Genomic DNA, 20,161 nt, shown 5'->3' on the forward strand with positions numbered 1-20,161 from the left:
GCTCAGGGTCTTTACCTATGTTTTACATGTGTATTAGCACATTTAAAACTAGTATTGCAGGCAACTAAAAGCAGCACAGCCTTACTGCTGCATTATCTTAATGTTCATGCCATGAGCCTGGCATTTTATAGGTAAACATAGACTAGGAAGAGACTGGTATTTCTAACTAAACCTCAGGTGAGTTGGTATCTCACATTCTCTTGCACTCTTATCACTGGCACACCCAAGTGGTGCTGGGTGGCGATCTATAACAAGTTCAAATAGTTCTAACTAACAATAGTTTCATGTATTTTAAACAAATATATATATATATATATATCTTGTTTACACCAGTTGGAATATATAAGCCTTTAGCTTACTAGCTTTTTAGTATCACCAACAATACTTAAAAGATATTACTATCATAATGTCTTAAAAGAATCATTCTCTTAAAAGACATTACAATCACTGAAACTCCTATCACAAACTGTGTTTCCAGTGGAATTCCCAAAGGCCTAAATGGTATTTACAAGAAATATTTAAATTCTTCATTGAAGGTCAAATAAGAAATCTGCCCATAACACAAACACAGTGAGTGACCCTTAAGAGAAGTACAAAGCTATCTGCAATCAAGAGTCATTCTACTTGTCAGTTACTTTTTGACCAGATATGTTTGCCTACCATCCTCCTCTGAAGGAGAAGAAGGGAGGGAGTAAAAGAAAGATTATTACTCAAAACTGAAGACATGGGCATTTCAGTCACTGTAGGTTACTGATTTCTATAAACCCTTGAAATTTATGTTTTAGTTTCTCCTGACTTAGAATTAGTGACTTTGTCATTAGTGATTCTGCAAATTAGTAAGCTTTAATAAAAATTTAGCTTAATGGCTATTTTAATCTACTCTAAATCAAAAATATACACCTATATTAATTTACAAATTAATGTTTAAACGCCTTGAACAACAAAGGCAGGGTGGCCACATCAGAGCAAGGCTACAGATATCTCTGAAATTAATCCAAGTATTCTAATCTTGGTCTACGGTTTATCACATCATGTATGAAAACAAAGTTATACAGCTAATCTACCTGAAAACAAAGCTATCTAGCTAATCTAACTGAATACTACACAGTTAAAGGACAAACCTGTCAACTGAATATAGCAGCTATAACACTAATACCTAAAGTTATTTTTTTAATTTAATAAATCATTATCAATTATCAGATTTTCAATCAATTAATCATTTGTTACTATTCTTCTCATAATTCAAACTTAAGGGCAAGGTGGTCTCACCCTTGGTAGACAGTTCTGGGGAAAAACAACATCAAAAGCCATCAACATAGATCTTTAGGATTGAATGTTATCATGGTTAAATACAATGCTAATTTAATCAACCAGTGAGAATGGGAGTGCTAACAAAATTAATATTTAAAATATATTTTAAAAATTAATATTTAAAATATAGATACTGAGTATCATGGAGAGACAGATCCACATAATGTAGATGGTTACTCTCCAAAAGCAATGTATGACACATTTCCTCCAATACTTCAATTTCAAAGATTTAAAAAAACAATGCTTTAGTTTCTAAATGCATTCAATAAACTCTAAATGTACATTAAGCCATTTTTAATGTTACAAATCTGAATTTATGGTAGAAATAAAATTTCTAATAAGGAGGTTCTAATTGAAAATCATACATTATATAGAGATAGTAGTTGTCAAAGATACTCTTCATGGGAAATGTTCTCAAGGCCATGTTAGGGCCTTCAATATAGCCTTCAAAATGATGCTATATTGTATTTACATGTTACTTTCCCCTACTAACAAGGCTTTATGTTTATATAAGTAACTTAGAGAAAGGAAGTCAGTATACTTGAAGAAATTATATAAATATACTGATAAACAAGTTAGAGCTCAATAAACATAAATGACATTAGTTACACATCAATCAACTGCACTAAAAGATAAAATCAACTTTGACATTAAATTATTATGAACAAGCTTTATAACCGTAAACTAAATCTACATTTCCAGTTTCTTTAAAATAGCAGTTAGAATACTCAGAAAAACAGTATCTAGTATTTCTAGTATTTAAAAACTTACTTGATTTTAGCAATGCAGCAAGAGTGTCTAAAGCAACCCTGTCAACATGAGAAAACACAAACAACAACAAAACTAGTAAAATTAATCTACAATAGTAAAGTCATACAATCTTTTCAGATAAGTAATCAGTATCTACTCCAAATGTCATTCCTGGGATACTCAATTACATACGGTGCCTCTCTGTATGCCTCACTTCTTTCAGGTTAAAATTGGTTATGAGGAAATATCAACAAAGAAGCACCAGAAAATGTTTAAGAAAAGAAAAAGAAGAAAATTAACAATGTTTAAGTCTTCATACAAGAGGTTAGATGAATGGAATCATTGTACCTGTATCTGACTGGGTCAGAGTTCACAATGGAATACTATTAACAATCAGACTCGGAGTCACAAAAAAATTAAAACAAAAACAAGTTTTAACACAGAGTTTATAACTTTAAAATTCTATAGGTATTCATAGCTATCTGACTTCAAAGTATGTTAGTTCTATCACGCAATAATCCTAACATTTAATGTGGTAACAAATGTAAAATATTTTGGAACAAGGAGATTAGGGAGAGGATGTACGAGCCCTTAACATTTTTCAGCCATATAGCACCAAAGAGAACAATGACTTAATTCATATCTCAAAAATTCTTACTGCCTATTAGAGCACTTAGATTTTCTTTGAACATAAATATGCAATTACACACAATGAAATCAGTACCATTTAGTACCTTTAAAAATACATAGAACATCACTGTGGAAAACCTTTAATTCAAATAGATTTTTAGAAATGAGTTACTGAAGAAATGGTACTTACTTTCAGGAACTTTAAAAATATAAGATTACATACTACAGTACCTCTTAGTAAGATTTCAATAAAGATAATTAATTTGCATATAAATATGTATACTGTCAAATTTAAGCATTTCACTCATCATTAAGAATTTGTTGAATGCCTACTAGATACCCACAGTAGCAGGTTCTTCATGGTTATAAAATTAGAAAATAAAATTAACTTACATAGATTATTTTACAGTCTCAATAATGTAATAAAATATACACATCTATGGAAAAATAAGAAATTAAAACCAAAAATATCTCCTCAAGAAAACTGAAAACAAGGGAATAAAATTAATAAAGCTGCACACCGTAGCATGATCAGATGATAACTTTTAAAATGACTTAGAAGATTTAGGATGGATACTGGTTCACAGTAAAACCTGAAACAACAATCTAGGACTAGGCACAAAAGTGCACATTTATGATAAATGCTCATTATTGCTAGCCTCTAGAGCAAGCCGTTAACAATTACACTTTGGTTTACTTACGCAAATAAAGCAACCATATAAAACTTTATCTATGATAACATTTGGAAAATAAAAGCAAAAGTATATGCCCTAAAAAATGTAAATTCATGCGACTAAATTTCTCAAAACAATGTGCACTTTTGGTAATGGCATGTTAAAAGTAAATGAAAAGTATAAAATTAAAACAATTTTCAGAGCACTGATTCATCAGTAAGAAACTCTGCATAACTTTGCAATCAATTACACAGTAATTAGCACTTAAGACTGTAAACTATCAGAATAAGGATGACTTTTAAATTGGTCAGAAATAAATATAGAACTAAACGGACCTTCTAAGTAAAACGGCAGTTTAGGGAAAAAAATGGAGAAGAAGACTTCATTCAGCAAGACCTGACAAATGCCAAAAATTGTTCTACATGCCTTGTAATGTTTTATATTTGTACGTGCTTTTTAGTTTAACTTTTTTTTTTTAAATCCTAGTCTCTAGAATTGGCACATTTTATGAATAAAGACACTAAAGATTTCAGAATATAATATGCCTAGGGTCACATAAAAACTAAGTGAGATGAAAAATGACTAAAATGGTTGCTGAGAAAGAAAATTAAGAAATCAGAAATGTCAGTCTCCTCCACAAAGATATGTTGAAGTCCAAACCCCTAGCACCTCAGAATGTGGCCTCATCTGGAAACAAGATCTTTGCAGATATAATTAAGATTAAGTCATGCTGGAACAGACTGTTCTTAATCCAACAAAGCTGATGCTCTAGTAAAAGGAGGGAAGACTATTCGAAGACAGACACACAAGGAGAGCACACCATATGAACACAGAGACTGAAATGTTGAGGCGACAAGCCAGAGAAACCCTAAGGACTGCCAGCAAACCATCGAAAGCCAGGGACGAAGAGGGGTTCTCCCCTACAGGCCACAAAGGGAACACTGGCCCTGCTGACAAGTTGATTCTGAACTTCAGCCTCCAGAGACAATAAATCTCTAATATTAGAAAAAACACTAAAGAAAAATCTCATACTACTTGGGTAGCATTGATTTTCCTAAACAAGACAAAATCCAGAAGCCAACACTCTTCCTCTGAGCCACCCTCTCCTCCCCACATCCCACCCTCTAGGTCATCACAGAGCATCAGACTGGGCTTCTACACTATGTCATAACTTCCCACTTGCTATCTATTTTACACACAATGGTGTCGATATGTCAGTGCAAAGCCGCTTGCTCAAGTCACCCCATCCTCTCCTTCCCCTGCTGTGTCCACAAGTTCTCCACATCTCTGTCTCCATTCCTTCCCGACAAATATGTCCATCAGTACCATTTTTCTAGATTCCATATCCATGAATTAATATACAATATTCATTTTTCTCTGACTTATTTCACTTTTTACTTAACAGGCTCTAGGTTCATCCAGCTCACTACCACTGACTCAAATTTGTTCCTTTTTATGGCTGAGTAATACTGCACAGTATGTATGTACAACATCTTCTTTATGCATTCACCTCTTAATATATATCTAGGTTGCTTCCATGTCCCGGCTACTGTAAATAGTGCTGCAATGAATACTGGGGTACATGTGTCTCTTAGAATCTGGTTTTCTCAGGGTATATGCCCAGTAGTAGGGTTTCTGGGTCATATGGTATTAATAGATTTATTCCTAGTTTTTTAAAGAATCTCCATACTGTTCTCCATTATGGCTGTTATCAGTTTACATTCCCACCAACAGTGCAGGAGTGTTCCCTTTTCCCCACACCATCTCCAGCAATTACTATTTGTAGATTCTTTGATGATGGTCATTCTGACTGGTGTGAGGTGATACTTCATTATAGTTTTGATTTGCATTTCTCTAAATTAAAATTTTAAAAATCTTAAGTGCACTTTCAGAAACATGTTTCTCCCTACTAGCAGTTATTTACAACACATGTTTACCAAACAGAAGTGCTCTTACATTTTCTAAGTCTTACACTGTATGTTTTTTTCTTGATGCTCATTCTTCACACTGGCAAAACTGGGATATGCACCCAATTCCTTCTTCCCATCATGCCTGTTCCATACACATAGCTCCACTAGATTAAAAGAAATTATGAAGTTTGGTGTAAAGTCATCTTGATAGTCTCACCAAGATGTTATTTTAAAGATTTTTTTAAAACTTCAGCACAAAGGAATTTCTGAAATTCTATGTCACTTCTAAGTCTGTATGAATTTATAATACAGTCACCAAAAAGTTACAGAAAAATATTTATTGAAATGCACAATCTTATTATGTTAATTAGAATTTCTCAGCACCAATATTTTATACTCCCTCACATATTCCAAATTCCGTAAGTCCTACACAGAATAACACACCTAACAGTGACTTTAAAAGCAGTCTATGGCTTATTCATTTAAGAGCAGTGAAGGAGGAAAAGCTTAAGCCCCAAATACTCATGAAGTTATTTAAGTTGGGAGGTCAATCTTTGCAATAACCTCCAAACCTATGTGTGCTAAGTTGCTAAGTCATGTGTGACTCTTTGCAACCCTATGGACTGTAGCCTGCCAGGCTCCTCTGTCCATGGGGATTCTCCAGGCAAGAATACTGGAGTGGGCTGCCATGCCCTCTTCCAGAGGATCTTCCCAACGCAGAGATCAAACCTGTGTCTCTTATGTCTCCTGTACTGGCAGGCAGGCTCCTTACCACTAGCACTACCTGGGAGGCCCTCCAAACCTACAGAGAAACTCAAAATGACAATAGTTACAATAAATTCAGAGTTGCTTCCTTGTAGATTAACAATGTTTAAATCCAAAACCTAAAATTGGAAAGGAAAGGAAATCTAAAAGGGAAGCATTGCTCTTCAAACATAAATAATAATCCTCAATCTTCTTCAACTAAATGCAGGGTACTATTTAAGGACAGGAAGAACTGTGACACAAATGCTCTAGATGTTGAGATTGTTTAATTATGGGGGGAGACCCTATGATTATTCAAAATAATAAAGGAATCATGATACAGATGTCTGGTCAATGCATGTTTTATCCTTTTTAAAGTAAAGTTAAAAAAAAAAGGTGTTCTTTTTAAAACAGAGAGAAAAGAATGAAGGGATAATTTAGGTAATGACATTCCTTTCTCAGAAGTTTAGATCCACTGATTTCTACATGGTTTTAGAAATATATCATGTTGTATATTATAAAGATACTTGTAAAATGTTCTTATCTCCTAGGAACATTTTATATTAGATTTGGTAATGGGTTATAATAGGTTAATTTAGATCTTAAGTAGGAGATCATAGTCATTAGATAAAAATTAATTATGAAGTACTTTAAACATCAAAAAGAGGAAAGGCATAAACTACACTGCTTACCTAAACTAATTACACTGCATTAACACAGGCACCATGCTAATTACAGGAATTATCTAAACCCTCAAAACAATCTTATGATATAGGCACAAATACTGCTGCTGCTGCTGCTGCTGCTAAGTCGCTTCAGTCATGTCCAACTCTGTGCGACCCCATAGACGGCAGCCCACCAGGCTCCCCCGTCCCTGGGATTCTCCAGCCAAGAACACTGGAGTGGGTTGCCATGTCCTTCTCCAATGCATGCATGCACGCTAAGGCACTTCAGTCGTGTCCAACTCTGTGCGACCCCATGGACAGCAGCCCACCAGGCTCCTCTGTCCACAGGATTCTCTAGGCAAGAACACCGGAGTGGGTTGCCATTTCCTTCTCCAAATGCACAAATACTACTATTTTACAAATAGGAAACTGGGACATAAAAAGTTAGGTAACTGGGGCATCCTTGGTGGCTCGGTGGTGAAGAATCTGCCTGCCACTGCAGGAGAGATGGGTTCGATCCCTGGTCTGGGAAGACCTCACATGCCGCAGAACTAACCCCATGTGCCACAACAATTAAGCCTGTGCTCTAGAGCCCTGGAGATGCAACTACTGTTCCCACCTGTCACTACTATCGAAACCACGTGCACCAGAGCCCACGTTCTGCAACAGGAGAAGCCACGCAATGAGAATCCCGCACACCACAACCAGAGAGTAGTTTGTGCAGCAATGAAGATACAGCACAGCTATAAATAAATACTTTTTTTAAAAGTTAGGTGACTTCATATCATGAAGCCAGTGAGTGACAGAGCTAACATGTAAAACCAGTTTCTGCCTGCTTCCAGAGTCCATTCACTGCACCTATCTGGAAGTTGGTCTTACTAATTGTGATACAATCATTTTCTTTTATCTTGTCACATTTCATCAGATGCTCTAAGACTGTATAATCTTTATATAAGTAAATATGTTGTCATCCCACCAAATACTTAATAACTAATTATATGTGCAAGTAAGCTCCCATTTTCAAGAAGGCAACAAGCTAAATACTTGACCTTTATTAAGCAAGGGTGAAAAGACTGTTCTGAACCTGATTCATTTGCAAAATTTAGCCTATGAATAGTTATTGTGGACAAGTTTTTCCTTATAAAAGATTCACAACTAATAGAAGTAAAAAGAATGAGAAAATTAGAAAAGTCATTATTTCGCACATTTTTAAGAAATAATGGATCTAAGCAATGTCATGAAATATTGCTAAGTGATTAGGTGAAAGGAGATGGACCACTTCAACTCAACAATTTTAAGTAATGCAAAACAGAGAACCAGCACCACCTATGAAATATCTTGATAATTTAAAAAAATCTAATCAAGCCTCAAGCACCATCAGTCTACAAAAAATTTGAAGAGTATACCTACAAGTTAAAAGACCCCAGGATATAGTCATCTTAATCTATGTTGCGACATTCTATAAGATGTCACCCAGGTCCTTCAGCAAATAAATCAGAAACAAAAAACAGAGGGACAGGGGATAGTTACTGACTGCAAAAGATTACAAGACTTATCAATCAAACAGAATGTAAAGCCCTTATTTAGATCCTGATTTGAGCAAGACAACTGTTAAAAAAAAAAAAGAAAGAAAGAAAAAAAAAGACATTTCTTATACATTCAGAAGATATTAGATGATCTTAAAGAATTATTACTATTGTTGAACAAAGAAATGATACTTTGGTAACACTAATAGGAAAAACTGTCTGATAGAGATAATACTAAAGAATTAACAAAATAAATGTCATGGCTGATACTTGCTTTAGCATACTGGTAGGAGGGAGACAAAGAAGGGAAAGATGAAATTTAAATTACAGAATGTTGACAATTGCTGAAATTGACTGATGGGTATATCAGGGTTCATTATTCTATTTGTGTGTAGATTTGGAAATTTCCTAAATATAATGAGGTAAATATAATAATGTGTGTACTTTGTTTTATTTTATTTATTTTTTGTGTGTGTACTTTGTTTTAAACAAACCAATTGTAAAAGGGCATTTTGAGATAACTAGAGAAGACACACGGAATTTTAGATTGTGTTAAGCAATCAGTAAGTTTGTTGAGTATGATTATAGTATTATGGTTATTTTTAGGTCCCTATTTAGCAGAGTTACATAATGAAGTATTTAAGGGAAAAATGAGAAAATACCTGGTACTTGCTTACAGAAATTCATATATATGTAAATAACATCTTAGATTTGCTTAAAAACACTTTAGGAAACACAAATAAAAGTGGGGGGGGGGACAAATGAAACAAAAATGGCAGAATGTTAATAACTGTTGAATATAATAAGTAATTAATATAAATAATTCAAGATAATTAGTTTAATATAATGTAAATGCTATACTTGTTTGAAAAATTCTAAAATAATTTTTTTAAAAGAATGACCATTAAAATGGCTTAAGAAAGCACTAAATATAATGAAATAACTGGAAAATGCTTTCAAGTTCAGAGGTTGAAAGACACACAAATGAATGTAACTATCTATATATATATTTGTGGGTGTGTGTATATATATCTATACATATACACACAAACATAAATATATATAATATATATTTTGAGACATACATATATATATGTATCTCAAATAAGAAAAAGAATGACATTATTTGACAAAAAAGAAATATATAAATTTAAAATATATCCAGATAATTGTGAGAATGAAGGAAACAGTCATCAAAAGATTATAAAACTGGGTAGGGAATATAGTAGGCACTCAATAAATGTTTCTGAATGAGTGATACTCTGTAAAGGTCTTTTTTCCTATTATAGTATTTTGGAATAATCAAAGTCTAAATTTCTATAAGACTGTAAATTTAGTTTTCTAATTCTGATATATTTTTGAAGATTAAACTTTATACTAAAGAAAATCTTTATCATAATTAAATCACTAAGAACTAAGAGAGGACCCTAGACACAACTGAACTCAACCATCTCACTGTACAGATTACGATGATAAGGCCCAAAATAACCAAGGGTATACTTCTATTTACACTTAAAACATTTACTCACTTCATAAGACTGGAATTCTTCTTACTAAATGGTCCGATGATTTTAAACATCAGTTCCACAACTCCATTTTTCCCTAAAGATACAGAATTCACAGCTGGGAAGGGGAAAAAAAGATATAAAGTGATTTAAGAACTTCAGTGGATAGAAATATTTATACATGTGGCACATGGCTGAAAAACATACAAACTGTTTAGTAAATGTGAACTCTATGTCCCTCATAAAGCCCACCTTAGTTGATACTTCAAAGGCATGCCAATGGGAAGATGAAGTGGGAAAAGAAGTAAATAAATTATGAAAGTTCCTAGAAGTTGTTAATTCTTTCAACTATAGGGAATTGCCCAAAAGCAACAACAAATCAGATCTGCAGGTCAGATTTTAGATGCAGGTCAGATCTAACAGCACTGTAGGGAAGATGGCTGTGGTCTAGGTGAGAAGTCATGAGGACCTGAATTAAAGCGACCGCAGCAGGCAAAAACAGGTTACAGCTTTAGACAGAACATGCAAACAATTACCTAACCAGAAAACCGGGCCTAACATTTTCAATCTTGAAGAAATATTATTTAAAAATTATAGATATACCATTTACTAGCCTCCTGGTGCTTAATGAAAAAAAGTGCCCTAAAAATGTAGTTTCTGAAGTTTTATGATGATTTTAATTTCCTCTGTATCTGCTTATCGCTCCATTATCGCTTCTAATTTTAGTCTGTTTTGTCTTTTTCCTTAATTGGGGAATTCAGTGGCTCATCTATTTTTAATCCAATTGTTTTATTTTTTAATGAATTTTTTAATTTTATAATGTATTTTTTCTATTTCACTTCTCTACTTTCCTTATGTTTATTGCTCTGTTCCTAATTTCTTTGTAAACAGCCAATTCATTAATTTTCTTATGCTCTTTTTATTTACCTAAGTGTTAACTATTTAAGTATTCAAAACTATTTTTCTCGGAGCACACCTTTAGCTATACTTTCAAAGTATAGATACTGATAATAGATAAATACACACACATACACACAAACCTACCACTGAGATTATCATTACTTTTCAATGATGTTCTTACAATAAAATGTACTCTACAATCTCAATCTCAAGCGTCTTGTTAACCATTCCAATCTCATATCCATAGTCAGGGAATAGAAAGAAAATCCATACCTCAGGGGTTGGGACCTAATATTGTGAGAGAGAGAGATTGTGTGTGTGTGTGTGTGTGTGTGTGTGTGTGTGTGTGTGTGTGTGTGTGTGTGTGTGTGTGTGTGTGTGTGTGTGTGTGTGTGTGTGTGTGTGTGTGTGTGTGTGTGTGTGTGTGTGTGTGTGTGTGTGTGTGTTGTGAGACACTTCATCTGGGAGGGTGGGTGTGGGCGTGGGTGTGTGTGTTTATGTTGGGAGACACTTCATCTGAGGCTCTCTCTCTGATCACTGCTCTCTACAGCTTCCTCAGAGGTTCCTGTCCTATTTATTTCTCGTTCTGCTACTTCCCTATTGATTGCTAAAGATAATTAGCTCCAGGTGTCTATGCCACCACATTCCTTCCTTCTCAATTTTCCTCTTATCTGTAAAAATCCAATTAGGTGCAGCAGTTTTTCCAGTTGTCAATACTCTGATATTCTTCAGCATCTTTTCCACAGGCTGCCTACTCATCAGCCTCCTACATACCTTTACAAATAGGGGGAATTAATGAGAATTCTTAAGACTTTGTCAACTCACCTTCTTACATACATCACCTTTGAGGGAGTGGTTAGAATTACAAAGAGCCATATTAAATATTCTCGTTCCTTGCCCACAACTTTTAGAGATTTATGGAGTTAAAGTACTTTAAAATTTTCATTATGTGTTAATGTCACAACACTGAGCTAACTAAAAGCTTCTCTGAAATACTTACAGTTGGCAGAATATACTCGTAAAAGCTGAAGACAAGGCAAAACCAAGCGATGATTCTGCAAATTCTGTTTGACCAAACTCAGGGTTATATTTAGAGCTCCATTAATTCTAGCTTTCACTCCAAATTTTTTGTCTGTTTAAAAATAAATGAACAAACATAATTTATTCCTATGTAACTTTTGAATAAAATGAAAATGTCATAAAAAATGGAATTTCTAAAATTAATACTATGAATGCATATTATCAACTATTAATATAAAGTTGACCTGAAGTAACTAAAGCTGTAATTATTTTATTATATATTTTAATACTTCTTACATTTTTAAAACATGGCTTGAAAGAAGGAGTAAGGGGCAGGTAGGATGAGAGGGCAGGGCAACAGAGGCTGGAGTGGCCCAACACTTAGACTATTATTGAAAGGAATAACTTAACTGATCTACCCTACACAGGAAAGTCTCTCCAGCTTAACACAGTCCAAGGAATGCCATCACAAGGTTAAGGAGACTTGCAAAGAATCTAAATGTACATTACCAACATTATTTACTTAATATTAACCATACTGTTTTCTGACTTAGAATATGTGTGCATGCATACTAAGTCACTTTAGTAGTGACTCTTTGCAACTCTATGGACTGTAACCCACCAGACTCCCTGCCAAGGGGCTTCTCCAGGCATTAGAATACTGGAGTGGGTTGCCATGCCCTCCTCCAGGGGATCTTCCCGATCCAGGGATTGAATTTGAGTCTCCTATGGCTCCTGCATTACAGGAAGATTTGTTATTGCTGAGCCACTGGGGAAGCCAAAAAACAATATAATGAAAAAATGAACAGCTTATTAGAAAATAATCTAAAAAATATTTTCAAATAAATTTCTAGAGGGAGCTAATTCTTAACAAAGAAAAGGAAGAGAAGAAAGTTCTTGATTTTTATTATTAGGAAGAGATTAAAATAATAAAAAAATCTGTACAACAAGAATTTAAGAATATTTAGATTTTTAACAAAGAAAATAAGCAAGACTAGCAAGCAAAGTTATTTCATCAACAACAGAAAATGTAAGTCAAGAAACCTAATATTCCTAAGGGAAAATTATTCTCAGCTCATAATGGAAAAATAAAAAAGTTAGAAAATCATCCAAGCAATTCAAATATAATTGAATAATATAAAAATGTAAAACTAGGACAAATAATAAAGGAAACAGCAAAAATTTAGAAGTATAGAGGAAAATATTAAAAGAACTACAACTTACAAGGGACATTAAAGAAATAAAAATATAAATTAAACAATATCTTAATTTAAGCACAAGAAAGATAACAAAAGCTTCATGCTTTAATGAAAAGCACAGGAAAGATAACCTGGTTTTAAATAGAGGAGGAAGCATGATATAACAATATTCAAAATATAAAAAGGTTTTCTCATTTTATTTTTTGTTTTCAAAAAAAATTTCAGAAAGTAGCCCTTAAATCTCAAATATAAGAGTTTAAAAAAATAAGAAAAAGCTAACATGTTTCTTAAATAAACTGAATATATGTTTAAGTCTTAAGGTCCCTAAGATACCTAAAAAATTAAAGTCATCTCAGAGATACCTTAAGACAATGATTATTAACAGTATTATTTAAATATTCATACAATACAAAAAGATATGCAAGAAATACACATAAGTATACAAACTGTACACACATTTTCAGACACTTTTTAGAAAAAGCACTTTAGTCAAATACTTTAAAGTTTAAAGCCACAAGGCAATGGCAGAACCCTTAAAAAATCACTACTGAAGAGTTTAGAGAGTCATTTCAATCTCTGGGCAGACAGACAACTATACACTGAGCTTAGGTTCTAGTCAAAGAATGCTTTTCTCTTTTAATCTAACCTAAATCAGCTTCCTCCTTTGTTTTACAGCCTATGTTTTCTCAATTTGTAGTTTTCAATACTTTGTGTCTTACACAATATTACAATAAATAGATCACTCTTACAATTTTTTATATCTCTTTTGATCTTAACTAGTTTGTAAGCTTTTTAAGCACTGAGACATGACTGTCACTGTTGGTGGGATGGCATCACTGACTCAATGGACAAGAGTGTGAACAAACTCAGGGAGGTAGTGAAGGACAGGGAAGCCTGGCACGCTGCAATTCATGGGGTCGCAAAGAGTCAGACATGACTTAGTGACTGAACAACAATGAAAAGAAAGCATGTTTTATATCTATGCTCCTCAAAGCATTCCCACCCACACTCCCTCCTTCTAGCCTCTACAATATTCATGTTATGTGTATCCTTTTTAACATATACATGCCAGAAACACATATACACCAAGACATATTTCTGATTCTGACACATTTTTTTCTTCCTTTTTCCATCACATGCAATAGAAATACGTGGGAATTTAGGATCCTCAATTCGTGCAGGTCACTATTTGACTATAAAAAGCATTCCTAACTAAGGCTAAGAATAAGTAGTAAAATTTTAGATTTTAAAGTTTACCAGTTTCAAGGCACACAGAACCAACGTAACAAAAATAGTTCCACTTGATAGTCATGCAAGTGAAACCCTTACCTTTCGGTCCAATCTTTGCAAGAATGGAATGAATCTGCACCATTAACTCCTCATTCAGGGGCGATTCTTTGCTGGCATTCATAAGTAACTGTAATAATATTTGTGAACCACCTTTGGAGACCAAGAAACTTGCTCTTCGACCTCCACCTAAAAAGTTTTTTGAAAGAAATCTGTTCAAACCACAAATTCTTCCATAATATATTAGATATCGCACCTTGTTAGCATTCAAGTAAAAGTGATGACTTCAGAAAGCAAACAAATAACATCAAAATAAAATTTTACTTTATTTATATTAATTAAAAAATAGCACAGACAGTAAATAAACATCGATGCAAAACTCATGTTCAAGGCTCTAAACCACACGGGTTTGAGGGACACTGGAAGATATCAAAAACAAAGCAACAGCAAAGAGTATGACATTTTGGCTTCCAAATTCCAACACTCAGAATAGCCTCTGTATGAGAATCAGAAAATTCCAAAGTATACATGATACACTTTTGATCAGTATTTACAAATAGAAATAGACCAAAGGAAACAAAAACTTACCTGCTGACACCAGCTCAACAAGAATGCTCAAGATATTAAGTGTAGTTTGAAGATCTTTTGTGTTCTGAAATAAACAGTTTATTTGCTTTATTAAAACATTATAAATCTGTGATTCCCAAACTTCTCTCTGTTGGGAACTACCTACATTGACAGATGACCTTTTTGGTTTCTCTAAGAATAAATGTATTTAGGTTTTCACTATTCTCAAACATCATTTCAGTCTCTTCTTACTGCTCTTAAAAATTCTTGCAGATCATCTGAGCTATTAATATCAACAGGAATTAATTTGTCATTTGGACACATAGACTTCTACCAAGTAAATAATACAAATAAATGTATCAAAATATAAAAGGCATGACAATGTATATATGGTGACTAACCAGTCACTGAGTTCCCCTCTCAAAAAGTAACTGCATTATCAAATTTTTGCATATCCAGCAAGATAATGTAAATACAGAAAATCCATGTAAATATATATTTATATATAGATTTCTCCAAATGATATAATTCTACCTGATAGATTCCATTAGACGGCAATGCCATTGGTTAGGTAACCACCTATCAATGTGACATTTAAATATTTAAAATCTTTTGCTATTAAAAAACTGTAACCAAAACCAAGTACATACATTTCCAGGGAAGCAAGTACAATTGTACATGGGAAATTCCTGGAATTTCTGGGTCAATGATATGGACATTTATTTTGATAGGTATTATTAACTTGCTCTTCATGGAGCAATTTACATTCCTACCAGTAAAGTTGAAGAGTAATTATTAATATTTTCCAAAGTCTGGACAAACAATCTAATTAAGAGAAAATGTTTAAATACTGTACTATGGTTATATTTCTCTTAATAAAAGCAATGTTTGGATAAAGAAAAATAGACAGACAACAGAATTGTGGCCTATTCAAGAAACTGCCTGATCTCAGAATAGAAGGATTTTACAGTGTTTATTTAGACAAATTTCAGAATTGCAGTGTATCAGTGACTAGAATGGAACTCTTGTTCTAACTCCTTCCAAAAAGGAATAAATATTGTCTCTGCTTCACCATTTTAGGGCAGAAACTAATGGGTCCAAAAAGTCAAATCGAGAATAGAAAGAGGACCACACATTAAGCAGAGACCTTTGTCTCAGCACTGAGGGCATCGTTAACTGGACCACTGATTCACTGGGGATGAAGTTGGAAGAATGAGAGACAAACGTTTGTTAAAGAAAAGAATGGACTGTTACAGGAGCAATATTTCTATGTGTTTATCTTCTTCCTGGGGACACAGCCAAACCACACTTTCCATCTCTTTTGTAATTAGGTTTGGGACATGTGATTGAGTTCAGGCCACTGAAATCTGAAGGCAAGTTACACTGTTATCTCTAGGCCTTATCCAGATAAGTCTCCCATTTGTAATTCACCACCTCCCATCTCTGCTGACTTCAATAAATTGAGACAGGAGCAAACAGAAAAACTATGAGTAGCAATATACACATCAGACCAAAAACTAGTAAAACGAACGATAAAGAAGGGAATTACATAATAATAAAAGGAACAATACAAAAAGAGGATATTAAACTCATTAACATATATGCACTCAATATACAGCACCTAAAAATATAAAGCAAATACTAACAGACACAAAAGAAGAAATTGACAATAATAAGAGTAGGGGACTTTAACACCTCACTTTAACACAATAAGGTATTAGGAAAGTCAACTCCAATAAGAGAGTCAATTCTTAGGCAGGCTGATAAGAAGCTGGGGGGTTCCTGAGGGGAAAGAGGTCTGGAATTCTCAAGGAGGAGGAAAGGACTTTCTTTTTTCTCTACATTCCTTAGTCTTAGTAACATAAAACGTTTTTTGTCCTTTCTTTAAGCCCAGGACTGATTTATTCTACAACAAACAACACAGTTCAAATTCTATACTAAGGATTATATAAAACAATGTATCCTGCTTGAGGACAATTTCTCCTTCTTGAAGGTGAAAGTGAAGTCCTCTCCAACTCTGTGACCCCCTGGAGTGTAGCCTACCAGGCTCCTTCATCCATGGGATTTTCCAGGCAAGAATTGTGGAGTGGGTTGCCATTTCCCTCTCCAGGCGATCTTCCCAACCCAGGGATCGAACCCTGGTCTCCCACATTATAGGCAGATGCTCTACCATCTGAGCCACCAGGGAAGCTTTCCTTCTTGAAAACCTGACTAATTCTGTTCTTAGAATGCATGTTATGGGAGTGGGTCTGGTAGGATCTTTCTCTTGTTAAATTCAAATCCTGTTATTCTAAAATGTGAATTGTGGCAGTGGATCTGGTAAAATTTTTATAACCTTGAGACATTCTTTGATTTACTGTAATAGCTAAATAAAAAAGCACATAATTCCCTCACTAAAGACAAGCAAGGAGGGCACTCTTTGTCCCCCTTCTGATGTCTATGTCAGAAGTTTTTTCTATCCCTTTTCATACTTTAATAAAACCCTGCTACACAAAAGCTCTTGAGTGATCAAGCCTGGTCCCTGGTCCCGAAGCTAAATATTCTTGAGAGATCACAAATCCAACACCATTCACCATAAGCTATCAGTATATCCTTATTGTACATATTTTCATGTGCCTTTTAATTTTTTGAGACTTGCTGTGTGGCCTAACATGTGATCTGTTCTGGAGAAGTTTCCATGTGCACTTGAAAAGTATTCTGCTGTTTTGGGATGTAATGTCCTGTTCAGTTCAGTTCAGTTGCTCAGTCATGTCCGAATCTTTGAACCCCATGGACTGCAGCATGCCAGGCCTCCCTGTTCATTACTAAATCCCAGAGTTGACTCAAACTCATGTCCATGGAGCCGGTTATGCCATATAACCATCTCACCCTCTGTCGTCCCCTTCTCCTCTCGCCTTCAACCTTTCCCATCATCACAGTCTTTTCAAAAGACTCAGCTCTTCACATCAGGTGGCCAAAGTATTGGGAGTTTCAGCTTTAGCATCGATCCTTCCAATGGATACTCAGGACTGACCTCCTTTAGGATGGACTGGTTGGATCTCCTTGAAGTCCAAGGGACTCTCAAGAGTCTCCCCCAACACCACAGTTCAAAAGCATCAATTCTGTTGTGAAGTAATTAGCCTCCAACTAATAAAAAAAAATTAAAAAAAAAAAAGAAAACTTAAAAAAAAAAAAAAAAAAACACACAAAAGCATCAATTCTTCAGTGCTCAGCTTTCTTTATAGTCCAATCCTCACATCCATACATGACTACTTGAAAAACCATAGCTTTGAAAGGATGGCCCTTGTTGATTAAGTAAAGTCTCTGCTTTTTATTGACTATGCCAAAGCCTTTGATTCTGTAGATCACAACAAACTGTGGAAAATTCTGAAAGAGATGGGAATATCAGACCACCGGACCTGCCACTTGAGAAACCTGTAAGCGGGTCAGGAAGCAACAGTAAGAACTGGACATGTAACAAGACTGGTTCCAAATCAGGAAAGAGTATATCAAGGCTGTATAATGTCACCCTGCTTATTAATTTACATGCAGAGTACATCATGAGAAACGCTGGGTTGGAGGAAGTACAAACTGGAATCAAGATTGCTGGGAGAAATATCAATAACCTCAGATATGCAGGTGATACCACCCTTATGGCAGAAAGTGAAGAAGAACTAAAGAGCCTCCTGCTGAAAGTGAAAGAGGAGAGTAAAAAAGTTGGCTTAAAACTCAAATTTCAGAAAAATAAGATCATGGCATCTGGTCCCATCACTTCATGGCAAATAGATGGGGAAACAGTGAAAACAGTGGCTAACTTTATTTTTGGGGGGTTCAAAATCACTGCAGACAGCGATTGCAGCCATGAAATCATAAAAGACGCTTAATCCTTGGAAGGAAAGTTATGACCCACCTAGACAGCATATTGTGATCCAGACAGTCAAAGGATTTGGAATAGTCAATAAAGCAGATACAGATATTTTTTGGAACTCTCTTGCTTTTTCGATGATCCAGCGAATGTTTGCAATTTACTCTGGCTCCTCTGACTTTTCGAAAACCAGCCTGAACATCTGGAAGTTCATGGTTCACGTACTGCTGAAGCCGGCTTGGAGAATTTTGAGCATTACTTTATTAACATGTGAGATGAGTGCAATTGTGTAGTACTTTGAGCATTCTTTGGGACTGGAATGAAAACAGACCTTTTCCAGTCCTGTGGCCACTGCTGAGATTTCCAAATTTGCTGGCATATTAAGTGCAGCACTTTCACAACATCATCATTCAGGATTTGAAATAGCTCAACTGGAATTCCATCACATCCACTAACTTTGTACCTGGTGATGCTTTCTAAGGCCCACTTGACTTCACATTGCAGGATATCTGGCTCTAGGTGAGTGATCACACCATTGTGATTACCTGGATCATGAAGATCTTTTTCGTGTAGTTCTTCTGTGTATTCTTGCCACCTCTTCTTAATATCTTATGCTTCTGTTAGGTCCATACCATTTCTGTCCTTCATTGAACCCATCTTTGCATGAAATGTTCCCTTGGTATCTCAAATTTTCTTGAAGAGATCTCTAATCTTTCCCATTCTGTTGTTTTCCTCTATTTCTTTGCACTGATTGCTGAGGAAGGCTTTCTTATCTCTCCTGGCTATTCTTTGGAACTCTGCATTCAAATGGGAATATCTTTCCTTTTCTCCTTTGCTTTTCGCTTCTCTTCCTCTCACAGCTATTTGTAAGGCCTCCTCAGACAACCATTTTGCCTTTTTGCATTTCTTTTCCATGGGGATGGTCTTGATCCCTGTCTCCTGTACAGTGTCACGAACCTCCGTCCAAAGTTCATCAGCCACTCTGTCTATCAGATCTAGTCCCTTGAATCTATTTCTCACTTCCACTGTACAGTCATAAGGGATTTGATTTAGCTCATACCTGAATGGTCTAGTGGTTTTCCCTACTTTCTTCAATTTAAGTCTGAATTTGACAATAAGGAGTTTATGATCTGAGCCACAGTCAGTTCCTGGTCTTGTTTTTGCTGACTCTACAGAGCTTCTCCATCATGGCTGCAAAGAATATACTCAATCTGGTTTCGGTGTTGACCATCTGGTGATGTCCATGTGTAGAGTCTTCTGTTGTATTGTTCGAAGAGGGTGTTTGTTATGGCCAGTGCGTTCTCTTGGCAAAACTCTATTAGCCTTTGCCCTGCTTCATTCTGTACTCCAAGGCCAAATTTGCCTGTTACTCCAGATGTTTCTTGACTTCCTACTTTTGCATTCCAGTCCCCTATAATGAAAAGGACATCTTTATTGGGTGTTAGTTCTAAAAGGTCTTGTAGGTCTTCATAGAACCATTCACCTTCAGCTTCCTCAGCGATACTGGTTGGGGCACAGGCTTGGATTACCGTGATATTGAACGGTTTGCCTTGGAAACGAACAGAGATCATTCTGTCATTATTGAGATTGCTGCCTCTTGAGAAATCTATATCAGGTCAGGAAGTAACA

The 20,161-nt window shown here is 35.0% G+C and overlaps 1 protein-coding gene across 5 annotated transcripts in view; it reads right to left on the reverse strand.

The window, feature by feature from the left end:
* Positions 1 to 20,161, reverse strand: part of AGTPBP1 (ATP/GTP binding carboxypeptidase 1) — a 198,361-nt gene that overhangs the window by 123,835 nt on the left and 54,365 nt on the right. For all 5 annotated transcript variants that reach the window (XM_065947297.1, XM_065947294.1, XM_065947296.1 and 2 more), the window contains 5 exons: positions 14,710 to 14,773; positions 14,164 to 14,310; positions 11,616 to 11,747; positions 9,740 to 9,833; positions 2,083 to 2,120 (listed from right to left, as the gene is read on the reverse strand). In XM_065947297.1, the coding sequence (XP_065803369.1) occupies positions 2,083 to 2,120; positions 9,740 to 9,833; positions 11,616 to 11,747; positions 14,164 to 14,310; positions 14,710 to 14,773 (475 nt within the window). The remainder of the gene's footprint in view (positions 1 to 2,082; positions 2,121 to 9,739; positions 9,834 to 11,615; positions 11,748 to 14,163; positions 14,311 to 14,709; positions 14,774 to 20,161) is intronic.

The sequence above is a fragment of the Muntiacus reevesi genome, chromosome 10 (genome assembly GCF_963930625.1).
Source record: "Muntiacus reevesi chromosome 10, mMunRee1.1, whole genome shotgun sequence".
NCBI classification, from domain to species: Eukaryota; Metazoa; Chordata; class Mammalia; order Artiodactyla; family Cervidae; genus Muntiacus; species Muntiacus reevesi.